The sequence below is a fragment of the Anoplophora glabripennis genome, unplaced genomic scaffold, assembly GCF_000390285.2.
Source record: "Anoplophora glabripennis isolate ALB-LARVAE unplaced genomic scaffold, Agla_2.0 scaffold141, whole genome shotgun sequence".
Classification (NCBI taxonomy): domain Eukaryota; kingdom Metazoa; phylum Arthropoda; class Insecta; order Coleoptera; family Cerambycidae; genus Anoplophora; species Anoplophora glabripennis.
The window spans coordinates 779,388-802,727 of record NW_019416312.1 but is presented as its reverse complement, the minus strand read 5'-3'; the positions used below and the strand labels follow the sequence as shown (position 1 = coordinate 802,727).

The following is a 23,340-nucleotide window of genomic DNA, read 5'->3' as shown; positions in this document are numbered from 1 at the left end:
CCCTCCCCTCCCGCGCTAGCCTAAGGGCCACCTTAGCAAAGCGCATCCCAGGCTGCATAGCCGCACTACCCTACCCAACCATACCACACATAAACATGACACTACCCCCGGGGTTTACACAGACGAGCCGGCGAAGCAAGAAGAGCGCCAGAAGAAAGGGCCCTAGCCGGCGGGGCCCAGCCAGGACAAAAGGAGGTCCCACAAAGCGCCTACACCGGCCGCATTTGCGGTCGGGGTAGACGACGGATGGGGCCCACCTACGAAGGCTGTCCAGACCTGCACGAGATGAGGCAGGATAAAGAGGGAAAATCCCCCTCGATCCCAAATCATTGAGGCCAATTTCTAGCCATGGAATAATGGCGCGTATTAGTAGCTAAAACCACGGTCCGTAAGTCAATCAGCCAATAAAAAACATATACGTGACCAAATTCCTTAGTTTATCTTCGTTCAACCGTCATCTCTTTCTGACTCATTGCATATCCCATAAGAAAATAAGAAGCAAATTAAAAATTGTCACTTTTCTTGTGCCACACGCACCTTTTAACATAAAATAATAAATTTGATCAGTTACGATTATGGTTAATCAACAGGTAATTTGAGTCTAAAATATTACCTTTATATACAAATTGAACATCTACATTGGAATTTGGAAATAAAAGGATGAAATGTGAAATTTTCTTGAATACACACCACGATCGGTCACCATTTTTGACGTTTGGTTACATAATAAACCTAAAATTTGTGTTAATTTTATTACAGATATCTATTAATATCCATAAATGTGTTAGGTTGGACCATATTCTGTTAGGCTGACAGTTTTCATAAGATCTTGGTTAATTGGATTTAGTCAGATCAGATTTGCAGAGATATGGTGATAATTATCTGATTGTGATAATCTAGGCAGATCGTATTTAATTCAGTGAGCATAGTGCATCCATCCGAATTCACTATTTAGTTGTGTTGTCCTTTCCAGTACGTTTATATTGCAATGGGTAGAGTACTAGTAACTAAAAAAAAGTAGAAGAATTCCCTAAGATTGGGCCAATATTCATTCGTATGAGAGAACTGTCAATTTCCGTGATTCTGAAATTCAAGAACCAAGTAAAATTATTTAATTTATATATTGTTTTTAAATTTCTAGTTTTGCTTTTATAACGATTGTTGTAAATACTGTGTAAATTTTTGTTATGTTATAGATTAAATGGTAAGTTGAATAGAAAGTTGATTTTCAAAGTGCAAACAAAAGGTGAAAGACATTATTTCAAAATATCATATTCTGCTTTCTAAAAAACGATTAATTTGTTTTTTTCAGAGCTATTGAATCTAATGAGACCATCATAAGTGTGTGTATTGAGTATATTTTTGTGATGGTTGACAAACCCCCACATTCAACTTTTTTTGTTTTGTCCACAGTGTGAAGAATTTTTGTGCAGTTCAAAGGAAATGTCTAATAAGAATTCACTTGTGATAGGAAATAATACTGCTGGATTAAAACAAATCGATCTGGATCAAATATGGGGCGATTTAAATGCTGGAATCCAGCAAGTATATAATCGGGAGACTATGCATAAATCCCGATATATTCAGTTATATACACATGTTTATAATTACTGTACATCAGTACATCAACAGGCTAATGGTCGTGGACCTTCCAACTCCACAACTAAAAGTAAAAAAAATCCTGTTGGAGGGGGCGCTCAATTAGTTGGACTGGAATTATATAAAAGGCTGAGAGAATTTTTACGAAATTATTTAGTCTCACTTTTAAGTGTAAGTACTAAATATTTGTATTAACCAAATTAATGTTATATAAGAAGTTTTTTTCTTCAATATTAAACTGTTTGTCACATCATACAATTCTTGACAGAAGTATTTTTAAAACATGCGAAAAAAATGGATATAGTAACTAGTATGTTCTTACTACATTTTTTGATTATATTTAATGAAATATTTTAAAAAATTTTTAAATTGTTGAACAATTAAATATAATGTAATAATGATAAGAAATAGTTTAATTCAAAAGTTGCCTCGGTTTAATATAATAAGCACAAAATTATGTATAAAAAAATATATTTTCATTGCAATATTTTCTGAAGTAAGCCTAAGATTTTTACCCCTGTTATGTATCTTATAGTTTATAATTGTTTATAATTTTTTAAAGACAGACGCAAGAAATGTTCAAACAGTTTATAATAGTACAGATTTTTCTCATGTATTCATTTTTGTTTTCAATATTAGACATGTCTACTAGTGGTAAGAAACTAACAGTGTGATTATTTTGTTAATTTATATTACAAGGTTGACTTTTAGGTCTGTGTCCAACTATCCACTTCATTTTAGTACAGTTCATTGAACTCTTATTTGTGGTTATGTCCTATAATACCTACTCATTCCTAAATAGCAGATTTGTATGTAGCAATCACATCAGTTACTTACCAACCGTCAGATATATGAGTTTTACGTTAGTAACATTAAATTTTCACCCGTCTGCGAACGTCACAAATGCAGTTTACATGTGTTTGATGGTTAACGTGTATTTCTAACTACTCTGTTAACGAAGCTAGTATTTCCCATCTAATGACTTAGAAATATTTCTACTCAGAATAGCTATTGTATTTATGCTTTATTAACCGATATTTGCTTATTCGATAAAATATACAGGATGTCCACAGTATTAATGTCGCATATTTAGATCATAACACTGCAATATAAACACAAAAGGTTTATGCGACATATGTAGGTGCTAAGTCTATCCATTTCAAAAATATTTAAAAAATAAGCGTAAAAGTTGTGAATACCAAAGAACAAAATGTGATATGTTTACCAAATTTTACCTGTACAAGGAAAGTTAAAAATGTCTACCACCTCATTCTAAACAATTGCATACTCTAAATTCCCAAATAGTACATATACAGGGTGGCGCAATGGGTATTGACGATTTTTGAGACGCCACTGTCCGAATATGAGTAAAGTGGAGGGGTATTCAACCGCTTAAAATATTCCGCATGTAATACCATTTAGTAGCCATGGATACGTGGCCAGTGAACCAACTTTTGCTTTTGCGTTAGGGTGTATCACCGATCGGAGTCTGTTTTTGAGGTGCAACGACAGTTTCGGTGTGAATATAATCCAAGGCGTGGTAGAATGTGGGTTGCAAAGTTTTGTGATCATGGAAGTGTAAAAAATGAATTTGTCAGTTCTATCAAAACTGTGCATACACGGGAGAATGTAGAGCGAGTACGGCTAGTTCGTTCAGCAAGGCGTTCAGCAGTAGCATTGAACATTACACGAAGAAGTTTGGGTCGAATTTTACACGAAGACCTACGATTTCATCCATACAAAATTCAAGTTGTTCATAAAATTTTACCGCATGATTTACCAGCACAGTTGCAATTTTGTAGAACATTTCTTGATGTACTAAACCCAAATGTTTTAAATTTGATAATGTCTGATGAGGCGCATTTCCATTTATCAGGATATGTGAATAAACAAAATTTTCGATACTGGGCTGCTGAACAACCTCAACAAATTCAAGAACAACCTCTGCATTCCGATAAAGTTACCGTATGGCGTGGCGTGTCTGTATTCGGAATACTAGGCCCATAGTTTTTTGAAAAAAATGACCGTACAGTGACTGTAACTTCTCAACAGTTTTTAGAAATGCTTCAAAATTTTTTACCTGCTGAATTGCAACGACTGGGGGTAGAAAATAATGTCTTATGGTTCCAGCAGGATGGAGCAACAAGCCATACTGCGCGAATTTGCATGGCTGCTCTAAGAAACATGTTTTCTGGATGACTTATATCCCATCGTGGTGATTTTAATTGGCCGCTGAGGTCACCAGATTTGACCAGACCTGATTTTTTCTTATGGGGATATTTAAAGGCTAGGGTTTTCGAAAATAGACCTTAAACACTATAAGCCTTAAAAGACAACATTACTCGAGAAATCAGAGCGATAAACCAGGAGATGCTGCTACGAGTTACAGAGAATTTTCAATCACGACTTCAGGACTGTAGAAAAAAGTGGTGGCTATTTAAAAGACATTATTTTCAAAAAATAATTTTTGTTGTAATACTGCATTATATGTAATAAAAATATATCTTTTTGACCTTGGTCGTTTCATTGGTATATCCATAATAACACTCTAAAAACTGCCAATACACATTGCGCCACTCTGTATGTCTGTGGATAGAAGTTACCAAAAATTATGTTGTGCTCATAAGAATTTTTTTTTGTTTCCCAATAAATTGATAACTTGATATTCACATATGGTAAACGTGATATAAGCAAGATATACACATACAATTATTTATCAATAACACTAGTGTGAACAACTATTTTTAATTTTGCATGATTAAAATAAAGCCGTTTTCTTGCAAACTGGCTTTTCGAATCAACTTTTGACTGAAAAGTAATGACAACAAAAGTTGATCAGCTATGTTGCCGAATTGTTAGACTTGAGTTATGCCATAAGAATAACTTATTCTTGTGGTTACGCTTAATTAAAAATATCACAGATTATATTTATTATAATATATTTACATAAAATAATGGAGAAGTAAATTATTATTAGGTGTTAGCTATTAGTGTATATTATTTTATTTTGTAAGTTTTGATTTTGAATATTACAAAGTTTCGTATAAACCGTTTTCATCAAAAATGGTTAACTGTTGTAAAGAAATATTTTTATTTATTTTGATGTACACTTCGTGTTAAATTTATGGAACTTGTACTACTAACATCCTGTGTAATGGCAAAATATGAATATCGTCTTTTGATAATACTTTATTTTTTGAAGCCATTTTGAGTCTAATAATGTAAAAAAATTAAATATTGTAGTTTCCCTTTTTTCTTAAATGTATTACCTACCACAAACTGCATGTGAAAATTTTTTACATTTGCAACCAAAATTTGTAAATATGTCAATTTTTCTTACACATGCTTATCTTTTTTAACAAATTAATTGATGATTAATTACAAAGAAAAAAATTTTTTATCACTGGAATAATAAAGAGACTGCAACAGTACTTTCAATTATTATATGTGACACAGTCCTTTTTATTGACGGGATGCGCAATGGGTTGGACTTGAGATATATAAAAAGATCCTAAATTGTCTCCTGATATTTTTAGGATTTCATAAAAAAAATAACTGCATTTTTATAGAAACTTTTTTCTGAATTTGAATAATAATAACAGTGTCACCTTTGAAAGGGGATGATTTTTTGCTGTATCTTAAAAGTCTTTCTAGATATCTTACTCACACAGTAAAATGTCTATTTGCAGACACCTCTAAATAATGGATATCTCTAAATAAGAAATAACTTTGCCTTCACAGGATTTTACAATGGGATTTTCTTAATGTTATAATTTAATAAGGGATCCTCTTTAAACAAAAGTAAACTAATTTTTACCAAGACGTGAAAGTATATGTATGTTAAATTACTTGTTAATAGCAGAGAAACAAGACGGCACTGTGTTAATATATATACCTATTGGGTATTGGTTTTATTGTACCCCCTATGTACCCTTGCGTTTTCTGATTGGCCGGCTATCTACATATAACAAATTTTAATTAGATAATATGTGTTAATTATGTATATATTTTGCATCAGTTTATATTCAACTTTGATAGTGTCAACATGGATTATGAAAAAAGAAAGCATTTATCTCCTAAGATAGAATTGTTTTAATACCGCTGATACCGCTGGTGAACAATATAATTTAAGTGTCTGAAAACTCGCAGAAATGTTTAGTGTGGGAAAAATGCAGATTAACGATAGATTGAAAAATAAAAATGAAATTAATAAAGAATTCGAGAAGAATGAAAGCCTGTAGCAGAATAGTAAATTCCAAAAACTGCTGGTTTGACCATTGATGAAACGGTTTTTAATTGGTTCTGTAACGTACGAGATAAGAAACGAAGTTGGAAATATTTCAGTTTGCAGTTAACCGACTTGAAGTCGAAGCTTCCAATGTTTGGTTGGAAAAAATTTATCAAAGCAGTTTTATTTTAAACATTATGTGGTGACTTGGCTTGTGTTCAAACATGGAATGTGATTTATTTGTAAAGCTAAGAAGCCCACATATTTTAATGTGGATTTTTAAATAAAAATGATGGATGACTTTTGATAATACGTCAATATGGGTAAAAAACTACAACAGCAACATGAAGAGAAGAAAAATGCCGTTTTATTTCTCGATAATGCAACATCAGAATATTTCATTAGAATATCATCATTGGCATTAATGGACATAGAAGTTACTGGAAATGCATTAATATTAATTTCAGCAGTTTGGGAAAATTTATCACCTGCAATGCTAAAAAATTCTATGTGATAGTGACATAAGTGTGATATAAAAGATGATATACTATTAGCATTTTTATTTTCAAATTGTCATTAATTTAGATTTAAAAACGTACTCAATATTTCTTGAGTTCTAACAATTTTAACATCTAATAAGCTCTGTTTAATTGTGAAAATATATTTAACAATAAAATGAAATAAAGCAAAGCAAATGAGAATTATTTCAAATAAGCAGATCTTTGGTCGATTATACGTGTATGTATTCTCATATGTTTGTATGTGTTTGTAGAGATATTATTCAAAGCTTAACTTTATTGTTTTTTGTTCCAAGTATGTATATATTTTTAGTTTCATACATAATATGTTCATGATTTAGTTTTTTTTCTATGCACTTCGATAATTATGTAATATCCTTTATTTTAATATTAATATAATTATTAGATAAAATGAAACCTGTTTTTTCATTATTTTACCCCTACTTCTGAAAAACAGAAATACAGATATACTGGAAATTTTAAGATTCCTGTGGGTGTTTGCGTTTATAAGATTGTACTTGTAGGAGTCATTTTTTATCATAGACAATGATACAAAATTACATACATTTGGAGCATAATAAATTTCTCAACATCAATTGTATTTTCTTGTTTTATCAAACATAAGTCATATTTTTGCAAGTGATGACACGACTTGATTTATAAAAATTAATTGTGACATTTCAGAGTACAGTTAAACTCGATTATCCAGATCCTGATGATCAGGATCTTTGTATTATTCAGATCTCTCGATTTCTTAGAGTATCGTTGCGGAGTTGGCAGATGATAATTTCTCAATCACAGCAGTACAAACAGATTAATTCTAACTAAACGAATGATGATCGGTAGATTACAAAATCCATGTGTGACAAACCTACATATTTTGTAATCCACTGAATGACTTTCAAAAGACTACATCTAGGTATACATAGACAATTATGGAATCGGGTGAAGATGATGGATAAAAGTCTGCATTGAGGAACCGATTTTATGGAAAATCAATCAACTTTTAAATTGGTGTTCAGACAGATTTACGGTCGGTCGCAAATAATCTACTTGTACATAAATCATTAGCATACGTTTGTTATAAACATTAATGTTTTATGTTATTCTTTAAATATTTTCTCTGAATATTATATCATATAAAGAATATTTATTTTAAATAGTGTTTTTGTGACTTTGTATTAATTCTGTTATCCAGATTTTTGATTATCCAAATCATCGTCAGTTCCACATAATCCAGATAATTTTATTTTGTCAAAAATAAATGGGGGTTCCTAAAACTATTTGAATAGTACTACTACATCATTAGATAAAATAGTAAATAATATTTTTTCACACAGACTTCAAATTTTTAGTTTATTAGGTTTTGATTCAACTTAAAGATGTTGAAGATATTGGAAATGCTGTAAGCTGAAAAAGTTAACCAGTTACTGACACTGCAGATTGTAATTGTTGAATTTTTTTTTATTGATTTTATCATTTTAAGGATGGAATGCACCGAATGGATGAAGACGTTCTTAAATTCTATACCAATCAATGGGAAGATTATCAGTTCTGCAGTAAGGTACTTGATGGTGTATGTGCCTACTTAAATAGACATTGGGTAAAAAGAGAATGCGAAGAAGGTAGAAAGGGTATATATGAAATATATCAACTTGCACTTGTTACTTGGAGGGATCACCTTTTCAAACAACTGAATAAAGCGGTACGTGTAAGTATATTTTGTAGTATTAAAGTGTAAACAAGAAAAGTCACATTTCAAATTTAGACTTTTGGAAAATCAATTTGTTGTCATTTTTAATACTTAACACTGACTTTTAGTTTTAAAATTATTTTTGACAGTTTTGATTTATTTTGTAATGACAGTTTAAATTTGTTTGGTTTTGTCTGCTTGTATATATTTATTTCAATGCTTCTTCTTTTAGTATTTGTACCCAACAAACATACAAATTCTCAATAATTAGAAACATCTGTCACTTTTTAATAAAATATATGTGGTCTCTTTTAATTTTCTTTTAACGATATTATTTTCCTTCTCCAAAATTTTGACCAAACCCATTGAATATACCCCTTTTTCCAAGTGCAATCACAAATTTTTGATTTCTCAAATTTTCGGTCCTTAATATAATTTTTGTGTTCATCTATTCTAATGCAGGTCAATATTCAAAGTGTTTGCTAAATAGTCTGAAATATTTCACAGGGTGTTGAAGTAGTCTGTGTCAAAAATTAATATCCACGGCTCTCACATTTTTAATTTTGTGTGCATATTTTGTAATTGTAAAAATACCAGTTAGTACTTTTTTATTGGAGCTTAGTAGTGGAGAAAAATGTTATTTTATTAAAAATAATACAATAATGTATTAACTAGGCTTAAAATGAAAAAGTACTAGGTGACTTTTTATGCTTTTTAAATAATTTCCTACAAGCACACCCCTGGTTTTTGGTCATATGTTAATATAAATCATCTGAAATAATTTAGATTAGTTAGAAAACACCCTGTATAGTGATGTGTATTTTGTATTATGTAATTTTTTGCATTTTTCAGTGATTTTTGGACAGGCAAAACTATTTTAATAAAAAATAACCCCGGACTGATCCTTTAGGAGCAATGGTTGATTTCATTACTTTTTACATTTTATTCATATGTGGTAAAGTACCCAATAAATACAGAAAATATGAAAACTGCCACAAATGAGTAATTTGAGACAATATCACAGTCTATATTTTATCGAGTGTTTTATATACAGTGTGTCCTGAAGATAATGAGCTATTCTTCAAGCTCTTTTGGATAAAAGTAAACGAAAAAAAATTTAACTATCAGTTAAATCGGTCTGCCACTTTCTTACATAAATGTGTTTTGTGATTCAGATATAGATTTAACTGGAAGATTTTATAAGATCGTGAAAAGACTGACTCTAAGTTAGCTTAATATAATTTGGTTTCCTAAAAAGCTATGGGCTTCAGAAAAAAATATGTTTAAAATATAAGTGAAATTTGGTTAGGGGAAATTTTGGAGTAGTCCTAGATGAACATAACTAATGAATACCAAACAAGAATTCTGAAATTGAAGGTTTTCTGTATGACCATTAAAAAGGAATATTTTAAAAATGGAAAAATTTTGTACTCCATTATTGTTACCTCAATTAAGAAAATTAAAAAGTAAATAGCTCTACAGTCTACACCAAACTCACAATGTGTTTTTTTTTTGTATGGTTAAATATTGTTATGTTACTTCATGAATTATGAGAAACTCTGAAAAATATAGACTAATTTCAGTTTTTGATATTCGATTTGTCATTTTGTTCTTTAGAAACGGATTTGTCACAATATTAATAAATTTTTTACTCATCATGGAAACATCTACTCTGCACACTATAGACCCAGCGAACATTTAATTATACCCTCAATGTCTAGTAAACAGCTAAGATCATTCATTAGCAGAATCACCAGGTATAGACCACTTTCGAACTTGTTAGTTCTCATATTTCACTCACACTCATTTACAAATCTATTTGTTTTCATAACTCAACTGATTCTGTTAAATATTTTGTCATTGATTGTGTACCACATTCACTCATAAAGGAAAACATCTGTAGATTCAAGTCTATAACTTTTAAGATTTCATTGCAGGTTACTAATGCTGTTTTGAAGCTAATAGAAAAGGAAAGGAATGGAGAGACAATAAACACACGTCTAGTATCAGGCGTCATAAATTGTTATGTTGAGCTTGGCCTTAATGAAGAGGAGCCTGGTGCGAAAGGGCCCAATCTAAGTGTGTACAAAGATAGCTTTGAAAATGTCTTTCTTGAAGATACCGAACGTTTCTACACTAGAGAAAGCACCACATTTCTGGCTGAAAACCCCGTCACAGAATACATGAAAAGGGTATGTAATTATAAATTATTTCTGAAATTAATCAATATGCCCCTTTAATCTCAAAATTATATGAGTGGCTATAGTTTATTAAGAAAAATCTCAACATATTTTTTTTTTGGGTATTACTGTGGTTAAAGATTAATTTACTTAAACTCGAATAAGTCTTACATATTTAATAAAGTTGCACTACGAAATCAAAAAAGTGCACTTCTGTGAAATTCATTTTCTAATTATTATTTTAGGCTGAACAAAGACTTCTTGAGGAACAGAAGAGGGTACAAGTGTACCTGCATGAGACTACCAGTGAACGTCTGGCTAAAACCTGCGAACGTGTCTTGATTCAAAAACATCTCGAATTGTTCCATTCTGAATTTCAGCAGCTGCTAGATGCCGATAAAGACGCCGACTTAGGACGAATGTACAGTTTAGTGGCCAGGATTCCGGACGGCCTTGGTGAATTAAGGACATTGCTTGAACAGCACATCGCATCACAGGGATTGTCAGCTATAGAGAAATGTGGTGAAAGTGCACATAATGTAAGTAATAAATAGAGTAGTTAGACTGTTTACTGTGCTTGTCTTTAATGTTTTTGCAGTTTTTTAATGTAAAATTCTTTTATTTATATATTTTGTTTTATTTAAATGGAAACATCCGAAAGAAAATAATAGGTGAATTTTAAATATTATTGTCTCAAAAACTATGTGTTCGATTTTATCCAGGTTTATTTTATTTGAAAGTATAGATGTTGAGGTATGTTTACAAATTTCTTTATAAATATGTATCGACTGGGAGCGTTGCTGTCATGGCCGGCATAAAAAATTTCCTTCACTCGCATGATCTGCGGTTTCCATGATTACATACACTCGGTTAATCTGAAACAAAAATGATTCTCAAAATATAATGTATGATGGAGGAGCCGATTTGTATTAATTGAGTGCCTGTAAGTCCCTAAACAAACTAACGATGATGAAACATTCATGTAAATGATCATAAAGGGAGACGAGATCTGAGTTTGCACTTACGTCTTTGAGACAAAAATTCAATCATCACAGTTGGTTGGCAAAGGATCTCCACCCAAAACAAAAGAAAAACACGACAGACTTGATTCAGTGTCAAGGTGAGGCTTAGAAAAAATAATGGTGAAACAACCGATGATTCATTTACCATGACAACTTGTTTTCACTTGACCTTGTCAACTCATCAGTTGTGTCTCAAAAATCAGAAAACTGTTCTTCCTCTGCCTCCTTATTTTTTGTCTATTTTAGAAAATAGTGAAAATATGAAAAACCTTTCAAAAGGGTCTAAATTTGCCCACCCTCTAATATAAGCTTATTAATATTAAGAAAATCTTCAAAAAAAGTTATGATTAGTTAGGATACCTAAGAGACGAGATATTAATAAAATAATTTTTCACAATTTAGTACAGAGTCTTATGAGAATGTAGATCTTTCCACTTAGAATGCGCAACAATTGACGAACAGTTTCCACAGCAACTTGTATAAACAGGAAACCAATACCTAAGGAACTGTATGACAGCTCGTAGAAATTGATTAGGTACTTGTAAGATAGATAATTTATAATAATTCTGCTTCAAACTGCTGTCGTTGACTAACTTAATCTCCATATACATGATGGCGACAACCCCGCGGTTCTCAACGTTGTATATTATTTGAAATTCGCAGGTGAGACATATGATGTATATTTAAAGCTTAGGCATCCAAACAAAGCCAGCCAAGTGCAACGTTGCCAAATCTAAAGGCTTATTACTTTAGTCACTAGAGAATCTACAGAAACTCTCATTAGACTTTAGGCGTACCTCCGTACCCGATAAACCTCCTTAATCGCATAGCATTAAGAAAAAAAGATTATAGGTTAAAGTCACCAAATGAAGAAACTAGAAATTATTTTTGAATTCTTCAGTTTGCAAAACTGCAACTAAAACATTTTTTAATAGTATATTCCATAATAAGTGTTGTAAAAAGCATTTTACGCATGAATGGAAAAGTTACGTACGACACCGCATAGCGGCGAGTGCGTAATTCTATGAGTGTGTAATTGCATTACACCACGTATTACGTACTATACTTTACCGTACATAATAGAAATCTTACATTGATCACAGACGGTGTGTTTTTAAGTATTTACAGTAGTGGTCGTAGTTAAAATATATTTCGATAAAGTAGAATAAATATATTATTGTAATTTTGAATTATGTGATTATTTAAAAAAAAATACCTGTAACTTCGGTTTGGCTGAATCAAAACTAGGAAATTTGGTCTCATCAGAAAGAAATATATCATTAGATTTTTATTATATAAAATCCTTGTAGCTTGTATCGTCACAAGTAGATGACAATGTTTGAAAAATTTACAAAATTTACATCCTTTTTTATTCATTACCTATTCGTATAAATGACAAATATGTTAATTAAAACTGCTTGTCGATATTTTTTTAGAACCAGACATAAACAAAATATAGGATAGGAAATAAAAAAATAATTGTTGTTTACTGATCCTCTTGAACGCTTATGACAGATATATACAGGGTGTACCAGTGAAAACTTTGCACCCGGATTATTTTGAACTACGTACCAAAATATAAAAATTGCCGCGACACGTCAATTTTGTTTTCGAGGGGGACACATTTTAGCGTTAAAAACAGACTCGCCAGAACAACCCCCTTCGCGTGGACGCATTCAACTTTAGAATCTTAAATGGCACTCTAGGTCGAGTGACGCCTCATTCGAAAGTGTTTTTAATTCTGGTTGTCATCATGTAATTTTTTTCAATTTTAATTCATCTGTTGTTGAAAAAAAAAATTTACTTATGCTTAGAAATAAAAGACAATTTTGTATTAATCATTTAATTAATTGTTCAAAATGCCAAAGGGAAAACTATAAAAAGTTTCAATTTATTTTCACTGTAAAAACTGTACAAATAAAAGGTATTTTGAATAGTGAAAAAAAATTGGTACTGATAACAAATTTACCAGTCAATATCTTTTAGTCGCTATTCAGTTCTCAAAGAAAAGTGTTTAGCAGAAGTGTGTTTAGTAATTATTAATTCTAAAAATGACTTATGACGAAAGGGTTGAAATAATTTCTTTCTATTTTAAAAACAATGATAATACACGGCTTACGGCAAGAATTTTTAATCAGTGTCAAGCAAATAAACACACCTCCGATGTTTACGTCGCCAGTTTGGTTCAAAAGTTCTGTGAAACAGGATCAGTGGAAAATAAAAAACGACAATTGAAACTTTTTATAGTTTTCCCTTTGGCATTTTGAACAATTAATTAAATGATTAATACAAAATTTGGCTGTATTAACTAATCAGGCAATTAGACTGTGATTATACTTTATAAAATAAATCAGTATACATATGTACAGTCTAATCGCCTTGTAGGTACACATGCCGCAAGTGACCCATTTTTAAGCATTACGTCAAGAGCACCAGCAGGACTCCACCGGACGCACCAGCGTTCCAGGAAGGGTATATGGCAGACTGGCGACGGCGACCAGATGTGTACTCATATACCTACGACCGACTCCACACACAGGGACTCTTCAGCAAACACCCGAACCGGCAACACGTCTTTTTTCACAAGCTTAGTTTTCAACGGTACAAACAAACTATTTTTATTGAAAACTAAGCTTGTGGAAAAGACGTGTTGACAGGGTGAGTGTTCGTTGGAGAGTCCTGGTGTGTGGAGTCGGTCCTAGGTATATGAGTAAGCATCTGGTCGCTGGCGCCAGTCCGCCGTAGACCCTTCCTGAAACGCTGGTGCGTCCGGTGGCGTCTTGCTGGCGCTCTTGACATAATGCTTAAAAATGGGTCACTTGCGGCATGTGTACCCACAGCCTGATCAGTTAATCAATCTTTAACCGAGACTCAAACTACCGGGCCTAAGATATATAGCAACTAGCAGGTACAAGTGGCATTACTTGTTCATAATGTTGTAGATCTTTCATCGGGAATATTTATTATGTCTCACGTGTTTCACGAGTTCTATATACATATTTATAATAATTTGTAACGAGTTAGCAAATACTCAGGAAGTAAGGTCAGAACCTCTGGATGTTATATGGACGTATTCAGGTATTGCACATTCCACTTTTCCATTTACCAGTAACACGGAAATCCAAATTCTTTATCTAAGTGGATAATAAAAATTTGTTCTCCTGGCTGCTATTACTATTGAATTTTCTTTTGTCAACGCTCTACAATGAACTGTTCTTGAGATACCTCCCATTTTTAAATTAACATTGAATAAAAAAATTTTATTTATTATTTAGGTGCTGGTATGTATTAGAATAATATAACCTCTTTTTAACTTAAACTCGCTTATATAGTTAATCTGATATTCTTTACTATTTTTAAGGATCCAAAGGTATATGTAAATACAATATTAGAAGTCCATAAGAAATACAACGCGTTGGTTCTGGTGGCGTTCAACAATGATAGTGGTTTTGTGGCAGCTCTGGACAAAGCCTGCGGTAGGTTCATAAACGCTAACGCTGTCACAAAACAAGCGAATTCGAGCAGTAAGTCGCCTGAACTGCTTGCCAAGTACTGTGATCTATTACTGAAGAAATCAAACAAAAATGCTGAAGAAGCTGAACTGGAGGATACTTTGAATCAAGTCGTGAGTACATTTCGTTTAAATTTATGAAACATATGCAGATGATCTACTGGGTGTCGGCTATTTTAAGACATACAAAGTTAGTTAAATTAGGACACGGTTAAGGAAATTGATAATAAGTAATTTTATATATTTTTATTTTTGTAATCGAAAACATAGTGAAGTACATTTTTTTAATTTTGAACATTATTAGAACACTATTTTCTGAAGAATTCATGTACATATATATAGTAGAATCTCTATAATCTGGCACTTCATTACACCAGCGCCATTTTTTTAATTATATAAAATGTAATACATATAAAAGATACAGGCAAAATGTAGTATATCGCTTGAAAGAGGAAAAAAGAAGCAATTTTTTGTAGCCTCAGCCTGCTTCAATGACAACTTTTTTTTTTGCCCACGTAGAGAGCGCAGCAAATTACATACGATATTTAAAAAATCTGTTTGCACTAGGTGAAAGATATCAATTTTGCCATGAAAATTTATTAAAATAAGTTTTCTCTGTATCTTAAAATAAAAAAGTTAGATAGCCCTAAACTTTCGGTACTTTTTCGTTTTTTTTATGATTTCTCATAAAGTTGGCCATGGATCTCAAATTTGTTTTTACGAGCATAAAGGCCTCAAAAAATGCAACAAAAAAACAAATAAAGATTTTTGACGTGCATCGTGTTTTAAGCGAGATACTTAGGAGTGGCCCTCTTATAGTAGACAGCCTGTATATGATGAATTTATTGCTTTTAGATGGTTGTATTTAAGTACATTGAAGATAAAGACGTTTTCCAAAAGTTCTACAGCAAAATGTTAGCTAAACGACTTGTGCAACATATGTCAGCCAGTGATGATGCTGAGGCTTCTATGATCTCAAAACTTAAGCAGGCTTGCGGATTTGAGTACACCTCGAAATTGCAAAGGATGTTCCAGGTAAGCAACTATATGTAATAGATTTGCTAAATATTCCATAAAATTATCTAATTATTTTCTCGAAAATAGTGATTAAAGTTATCACTACCAAAGATTTTTTAATACTTTGCCATTTCTTTGTTACGAGGGTTGCCTTTTATATTTCGGGAATGGTGAACAAAAAAGGATATTAATCATCGTATATGGCTTTATTGTTTTTCCAAATATTCTCCATGAACCAATTTTCGAAGCACATTTTCTGTTCCGATTTAGGTATCTTCATAACATACATTTTGGACGCATCAACCGTCACTTCAGCCGTCAAAAAATGTTGATGTCCTAATTTTGGCAACTGAATGTTCATGCACTATTGAATGTATGCAGGTCCCACTAATGCCCAAGGATACTTCAATATTATGATAAGTTGCATGACGATCTTGCGATATTAGTTTACGCACAATGTTTCATGGAACAACAACCGATTTTTCATAGTCTTTACGAAATTTGTCAATGAGCGAACTACGGCTGTGATTGAGTTCCATATATCATCGATATATAGTGGTTTTTGATCACCACCAAGAGTCAAATTAAGTTGATCGATGCACTGTCGTTGAGATAATCCACATCGAAAGTTGTAAAAAAATAATCGCATGAATATCGAAATTTTCAAGTTATAATTTAGAAAAATACAGTTTCAACTTGGAAATCAGAATATAATTACGAAATCTAAATGGGAAAAATATTACTTCAAATGGAAATATTATAATATCGAGCTCTAAATAAAAAAATCCAACGTACGTCTTAGAAGTTCCTAGTAGTGTTGTAAATATTCGGATTAGAATGATATTCGGAATAATCACCCAAATACGTAATATGTACGTGTCATACTCTATTTTAATCTGCAGCATATGCACCAGGGTGCTTCATTTGAAAAAAAAAAAAAATTTTTTTTTCGCTCCTTTCACGAAATATTGTTCTAAACGTTAAGAAAAAGAATTCTCACCAAATTCCAGTTTTTAATGTTAATTTTGAGTATTCACTATTTGATTTTGAAATTTTCCCATTCATTTAACACGTAAACCTAAATTTTTTTAAATTATTGTCTACGCCTCCGTTTACTAGTAGATTCTTGTTACCTGATTTTTTCGAAGCTGCGGCTAGTGAGACTCCTAGGAAGGCGTAGAATTTAGTATTGCTGTTTTTTTTTGTAAAAAAAAATCACAGAAACATTCTAAAATGGTTTGATACTAAAATAATAGTCAGAGATTTGATTTATCGTGGCCCGAGAGTCAGTAGTGGATTCGTAATTATGCGTCTGTCACTATCTTAATTTAATTATTGATGACTGATGACATCGATGTCGCTGTGTTTTTGCTGTCTACGATGATTTTGTATTTGTTTTACATTAGATTTAATGCAAAGTCTCGGGTTTGGTGACATTATCTATATCTCAGCTGCATTCACGTTATTTTATTGTCCTTAGGCGATAGTTATAGGGGAATCTTCGTTTAATTTCCTATAAAAATGTCATTTACGTTTTTGCTGTAAGTCTAGTCATTTATGAGAAAAATGCAAAAATCGATAAAAATTAGCCTTAAGGCTTTTTAGCAGTGAAACTGTTCAAGTCACTTTCAAAGAACAAAGATTCTCCTATCATTATCGCTTATGGACAATAAAATAATGTGAAATGCAGCTGAGATTTAGGTAATTAAAAAAAAACGTAAGGTTACGTGTTAAATAAATGGAAAAATTTCAAAATCAAATAGTGAGTACTCAAAATTAAAATTGAGAATTTTTTTCCAATGTTTAGAACAATACTCCCTGCTCTAGAGCGAGGGTCGGCAAGTAATTTTAGATGAGGTCCGGATACTTTTGAAAATTTTTAACGAGGTCCAGAAAGAAAATTGATATTTTTAAAAAAAATTTTATTTTAATTTGGACTCAAATTTAATCTGCTTACTAACCATTAAGAACTCAAAACACTCACACAATTGTAAAATACTAGAAAAAACACTCAAACACAAAAAAACATTTTTTAAATAATTTATTCAAGTAATTTATACCTTCAAAAAATTTTTGGCGGTCCAGTATTTTACCTTCCAGTCTGCCGGTCTGCCAGTTGCCGACCCCTGCTCTAGATCATGGGTCGGCAAGTCATTTTAGGTGGGGTCCGGATACTTTTGAAAATTTTTAACGAGGTCCAGAAAAAACTCATATTCCTTAGGTACTAATTTTTTATTTTACTATGCACTCATAAAATAATATGCAATACAATAGATAGGTATTATTTGTATTCAAAAATCAATTGGAAAAATTACATTTGTCGTCTTGAGACAGTTTTTTTAAGTTAGGGCCACGCAGGGAGCAGCTTATGTGAAGAGTGTCTTCAAAGTGGGCGGCCGCTAATTTTGAGCGATATTGGTTCTTCAAAAAATTCATTTTTGAAAATGAAGTTTCACAAACATTTGTGAAGCCAAACGCAGTGGCTAGGTGAATGGCTAATTTTTTGCAATTTCCATACTTTTCTGGAACATGTCAAATGTCGCCGCCTCCGAGTGCACCCGCCCGAAAGATAACTTTATCATTTTAGAGCCAGCTTGCTCCCTTTCGCACTCCCGCGCACTCTCCTGCACTACACATCATAGCAACTATGTATTTAATCTAACTACTAACGATTAAGAACTCAAATCAGTAACGCCATTGTAAAATACTAGAAAAAACGTAGGGATTGTTCTACAGAGAAATATATTTTTTAAATAATTTATTTGAGTAAGGACCCCGCACGTTTCTTATGGGAAGTGGCCCTCGGTGAAATTTTCTGAAATTGATATATGTTATTCTATTCGAGCTCCTGATCAAAAGTCTCCATGGGCACAAAGTGTAATAATGGACAGATTTCGAGATATAGGGGGTAGAAAGTGAAGTTCGGCATAACCTCCAATGTAGAAATCGTCGGCGCTAGAATGACTTCTGGCTTTATGTTTGTGACAGACAGGAGATTTTCGTGATTTCCTAATTCTAACCTAATGTCGGAAATGACAATTGTCACTTCATGAGTGACACCCGACCTTTTAAATGCATCAAAATCACTTACAAAATACTGGTAGTACGCGCGTTCCAGTAGTAAGGTTGGATAGTCCTTTGGCTGCGGGCAGTTCGTTGACCATGTAAAGGTCCATTAACTTTTATGACGATATGCGGGGTATTTTGGGTCGCTGTACCAGAAAAAAACGGTCTTAGAGTCCAAATGTGGTCCCATTGCTTTCATTGGCCGTTTTTAGTCATTTTTGCTGTTTTTCGTGTTTTTCTCTAATAAATTGACTTTTCTGGGCAAAATACTTCAAATAAAAGTTATAGAGAATTCAATTACGAACATTTTGGAATTTTTTTTCTTTAGCTAAGTTACCCCACTGGGGGTAATTCCTAACTTTTTCTGCAGTTTTCCTCAGTGATCTCCCGGATTTTTGCGGATGACGGTAGGAAACTTTCCATGAAAGTTGTGAATTGTAATCGAGTTTATTTCGGCAACTTTAGTGTCCCAATGTGAGCACCCTCTTGGAGTGAGATTTTGTTGTGAACAATAAGTCTGATTAAAAACATTCTAAGCCTCCCCGCGAAAAAAACGTAGCTAGAGAAAAAATCCAAAATGTTCGGAATTTAATTCTACTCTATAACTTTTGTATGAAGTATTTAGCCCAGGGAAGTCGATTCATTAGAGAAAAACACGAAAAACCGCAAAAAATTCACAAAAACGGCCAATAAAAAAACNCGATTAAGAACTCAAATCAGTAACGCCATTGTAAAATACTAGAAAAAACGTAGGGATTGTTCTACAGAGAAATATATTTTTTAAATAATTTATTTGTGTAATTTATACTTTAAAAAAATTTTTGGCAGTCCAGTTTTTTGTCTTCCGCGGTCCGGAACTGGACCGTGGTCTGCCAGTTGCTGACCGCTGCTCTAGAGAGTTGTGTAGAGTCAAGTAGATGACTAGATAGTGGAGTGGCGGGACTGGGATATGAAATAAAATAATATACCTATCCTATAACAAATAATTCGGTCAGGAGCAGATCGGATGCTCCTGGCTTTCACCACGCCTTGTCGTAACGTAATATGATGATGTACGAATCCGAATATGTAATAACGTAATACGATTGCTAATTGCCAGTGCCAGTACCAGTACTTCGATTCTGTATTACGATTATGGATACATATTCGGATTTAACGAACACTGGTTACGAGTCATTTGTTATTCGATAGTCCTAACCTAACCTAACTTAACCTGCTGTTGAAATGAGATTTTCTCGATTTATAACTTGGAACTTCCATGTACGTCGCATTTTTCTCATTTAAACTTAAAACATTATATTTTGCTGACATACAACTTGTATTTTTCTGACTCGGAATTTGGAATTGTACTTTTTCTGCTTGTACAACATTTGACATATAAGTTAAACTAATATATTTGTTGGCTCTTCCAAGGTTTCATACATTATTTGTTTAGTCAATAAATTTTGGTGCGTATCTTTTAGGACATCGGTGTATCAAAGGACTTGAATGAACAGTTTAGGAATCACCTAGTTAAATCAAACGAATCTTTAGGAATAGACTTTAGTATTCAAGTATTATCATCAGGTTCCTGGCCTTTTCAACAATCGTTCACATTTGGACTGCCCTCAGAGGTATATCTACGCCTCGAGTTGTACTTGAATTAACTATATTTATATTTTAGTTGGAACGTAGCGTACATAGGTTTACAAATTTTTACTCAGGACAGCACTCGGGTAGGAAGTTAAATTGGCTTTACAACATGTCGAAAGGTGAACTGAACACAAATTGTTTTAAAAATAGGTGAGTACATTAAAATCTCAAATATGACACGTTTTATATCAACACATTTTGCAACCTATTACGTTCATTGGAACTTTTGTAAATAGAATGGTAAGTTCTGGTTTTTCTGTTCTCGGAAACAAAAAGCAAATCGAGTGAAATTAAAATCAGTTTTATCAAAATTTAGGCAAAAGAGAAGGATTTCATTCTTTGATGGATCACCTCTACAATTAACAGAATTTGGATTGTGGCTTCTCTTTTTTTTATAATTAATCTGTTTTATAAAAATTATTTTATATTTTGTTACTACAAATCGGAGCAAAACTGTTTTCAATTCATGTTTTTAATCATATTTTTTGGTAATGGTATTATTTTTTTGTAAAAAAAAGAATTTGGATGTATAAAAAATAAAATTTTAAAATTCACAAAGCGTTAATGCAAAGGAATATTTAAAATTGTTTAAATAATTTTATATATTTTTAAATGAATTTAGTTTTTTTTTTCCAATAATAGATGATCTTATATTTCATTTGCCACGTATCCATTTAGTGTGTAATTCTTCCATGAAAAATAGTCTTTGACTGATCCTTTTGACGTAGGGGTATTTTCGAAGCAGAAAGCACAATATTTTTAAAGTATCTGAAACTATTTATAGCGATAGATTCAAGGTGATAATTATACAGGGTTTTCCTTAATGATATGCGAATATGTAAGGGTGCGATCGTACATGGAAAATTAATGATAGTTTGCTTTATTGACATGGTAATATCTAAGTGTGTGATTATACAGGGAAAATTAATGATATTTTACTTCATAAACTATGATCCAAAAATGTTCCGTTTTGAAAATAGTGTTAAAATTTTAGGAAAAAGAAGGAAGTTTATTAATATTTTCGAAATCACTTGAGATATTTTAGTAACATTTAGTATGTAGCGATAGTTAATAAAGGCGCATGTTTTTCAGTACAAACATAATTTTTAACTCTAAAGTGGCTTGTGTACGAGTACCGACTTTGATATATTTAAAGAAAAAAATGGTACCCCAATAGTTTTTTTCCTTCTCTTGTGTTTTTGTCCTGCGATGTGCCGTTTTTGACTAAAAAAATAAAACACATTGTATTGCCTGTAATTAATTAATGTAGTTATTGAAGAATACCATTTTTCAATAAACCTAGTTGAACTTACATTTTTGACATCTTGAAGTAAGTCAAGCAGTTTAGAAAATATTAATTAATATCCTTGTTTTTCCTAAAATTTTAACACCCCGTATTTTCACAACGAAACATTTTTGGACCATAGTGTATACAGAGTGTTCTCAAAGATGAGTCATTTATTTTAACAGCTGATAGAACTCATAAAAAGAAGTCAATTTACCAAAAATCGTTTATAAAAGTGATCAAATAAAGCAATTATTTGTATATACATTTTGTTGACACACCCTGTAAGTTAATATTATGTCCACTAGTTCATTGTGTTCATAAACATGTTCATTTTTATTGTACGAATTATTTAGCACTGCCAAATCGAAAAACGTACTCAAAACCGTGCAATTACAAAAAATAGACATACGCAGTACCAGTATTAAACAAACAATTTATGTTTTTACAACGGAGTGGTCGAACATGACAATAAATCGGGTTTGTATTATAGTTTTTAGATTTCAATTTTTTTAAATAATTGTTAATAATTACTTTATTTGATCACTTTTATAAAAACGATTTTTGCTGTTAAAATAAATGACTCAACTTTGAGTACACCCTGTAGAGCAAAATATAATTTTCCCTGTAGAATCACACACTTAAATATTCCCATGTCATTAAGGAACACCCTGTAATACTTATTTTTTTCCTAGTGTATGATACTATATTATATTTTGAAACATTGATATAAATGTCATATTTTTACACCACTTTAATATGAGATCGATAATTGATTGTAAATGATAACAGTCATGAATACTATATATTTTACTGTAAAATTTAAGATCATCAGCGAAAAAAGTTCGGGCCTTTAATAGAATTGGTTAAATCATTAATGAAAATTGAAGGTAACAGAGGTCCCAAGTTGGATCCCTGCGGAACTCCTGTATGGAGTTTGTTCATATTAAAATTTGTGATATATTTCAGATACACACTGCAGGCCAGTACCTTCCAAATGGCCGTTCTCTTACAATTCAACGTATCTGACACATGGACAATAGCTCAACTTGAGGAAAATACTCAAATCAAAACAGATTTTCTAATACAGGTCCTTCAAATTCTACTTAAAGCTAAACTGCTTACGTGCGAAGACGACGAAAATGATCTTAGTCCAAATTCTGTCATAAGTCTACATTTAGGATTTAAAAAGTAGGTACTTTTAAAATGTCGGAAATTTTAATGTTGCGTATTAAAATTTGGTTTTACACACATTTCTAATTGGTTTATGGATTGTTTATAGTAAAAAGCTACGAGTTAATATAAACGTACCGATGAAGACAGAACTTAAGATGGAACAAGAGACTACCCACAAACACATAGAAGAGGACAGAAAGTTATTAATCCAAGCCGCTATTGTCCGAATTATGAAAATGAGAAAAGTCCTTAAGCATCAACAACTGGTGGCTGAAGTTTTAAATCAACTTTCATCGAGGTTTAAACCAAGGGTTCACATTATAAAGGTAAATTTCATTTTAAGGCCATTTTAAATAATCACAAAATAAAGTGATGATATAACAGAATTTTTTAAAGAATAAGCATATTTTCAA

At 32.0% G+C, this 23,340-nt stretch overlaps 1 protein-coding gene across 4 annotated transcripts in view; it reads left to right on the top strand.

Annotated features, from left to right (window-relative positions):
* Positions 1–1,055: 1,055 nt before the first annotated feature.
* LOC108904357 (cullin-1) overlaps positions 1,056–23,340 on the top strand; it is a 33,592-nt gene continuing 11,307 nt past the window's right edge. The window contains exons 1-8 of one of the 4 annotated variants that reach the window (XM_023454044.1): positions 1,056–1,204; positions 1,313–1,343; positions 1,414–1,770; positions 7,832–8,056; positions 9,976–10,230; positions 10,464–10,757; positions 14,602–14,865; positions 15,607–15,786. In XM_023454044.1, coding sequence (XP_023309812.1) covers positions 1,444–1,770; positions 7,832–8,056; positions 9,976–10,230; positions 10,464–10,757; positions 14,602–14,865; positions 15,607–15,786 — 1,545 coding nt within the window. In that variant the 5' untranslated portion in view covers positions 1,056–1,204; positions 1,313–1,343; positions 1,414–1,443. Of the gene's footprint in view, positions 1,205–1,312; positions 1,355–1,413; positions 1,771–7,831; positions 8,057–9,975; positions 10,231–10,463; positions 10,758–14,601; positions 14,866–15,606; positions 15,787–23,340 lie in introns of all 4 variants that reach the window. The other 3 variants (XM_023454045.1, XM_023454043.1, XM_023454042.1) reach the window with 3 other exon arrangements.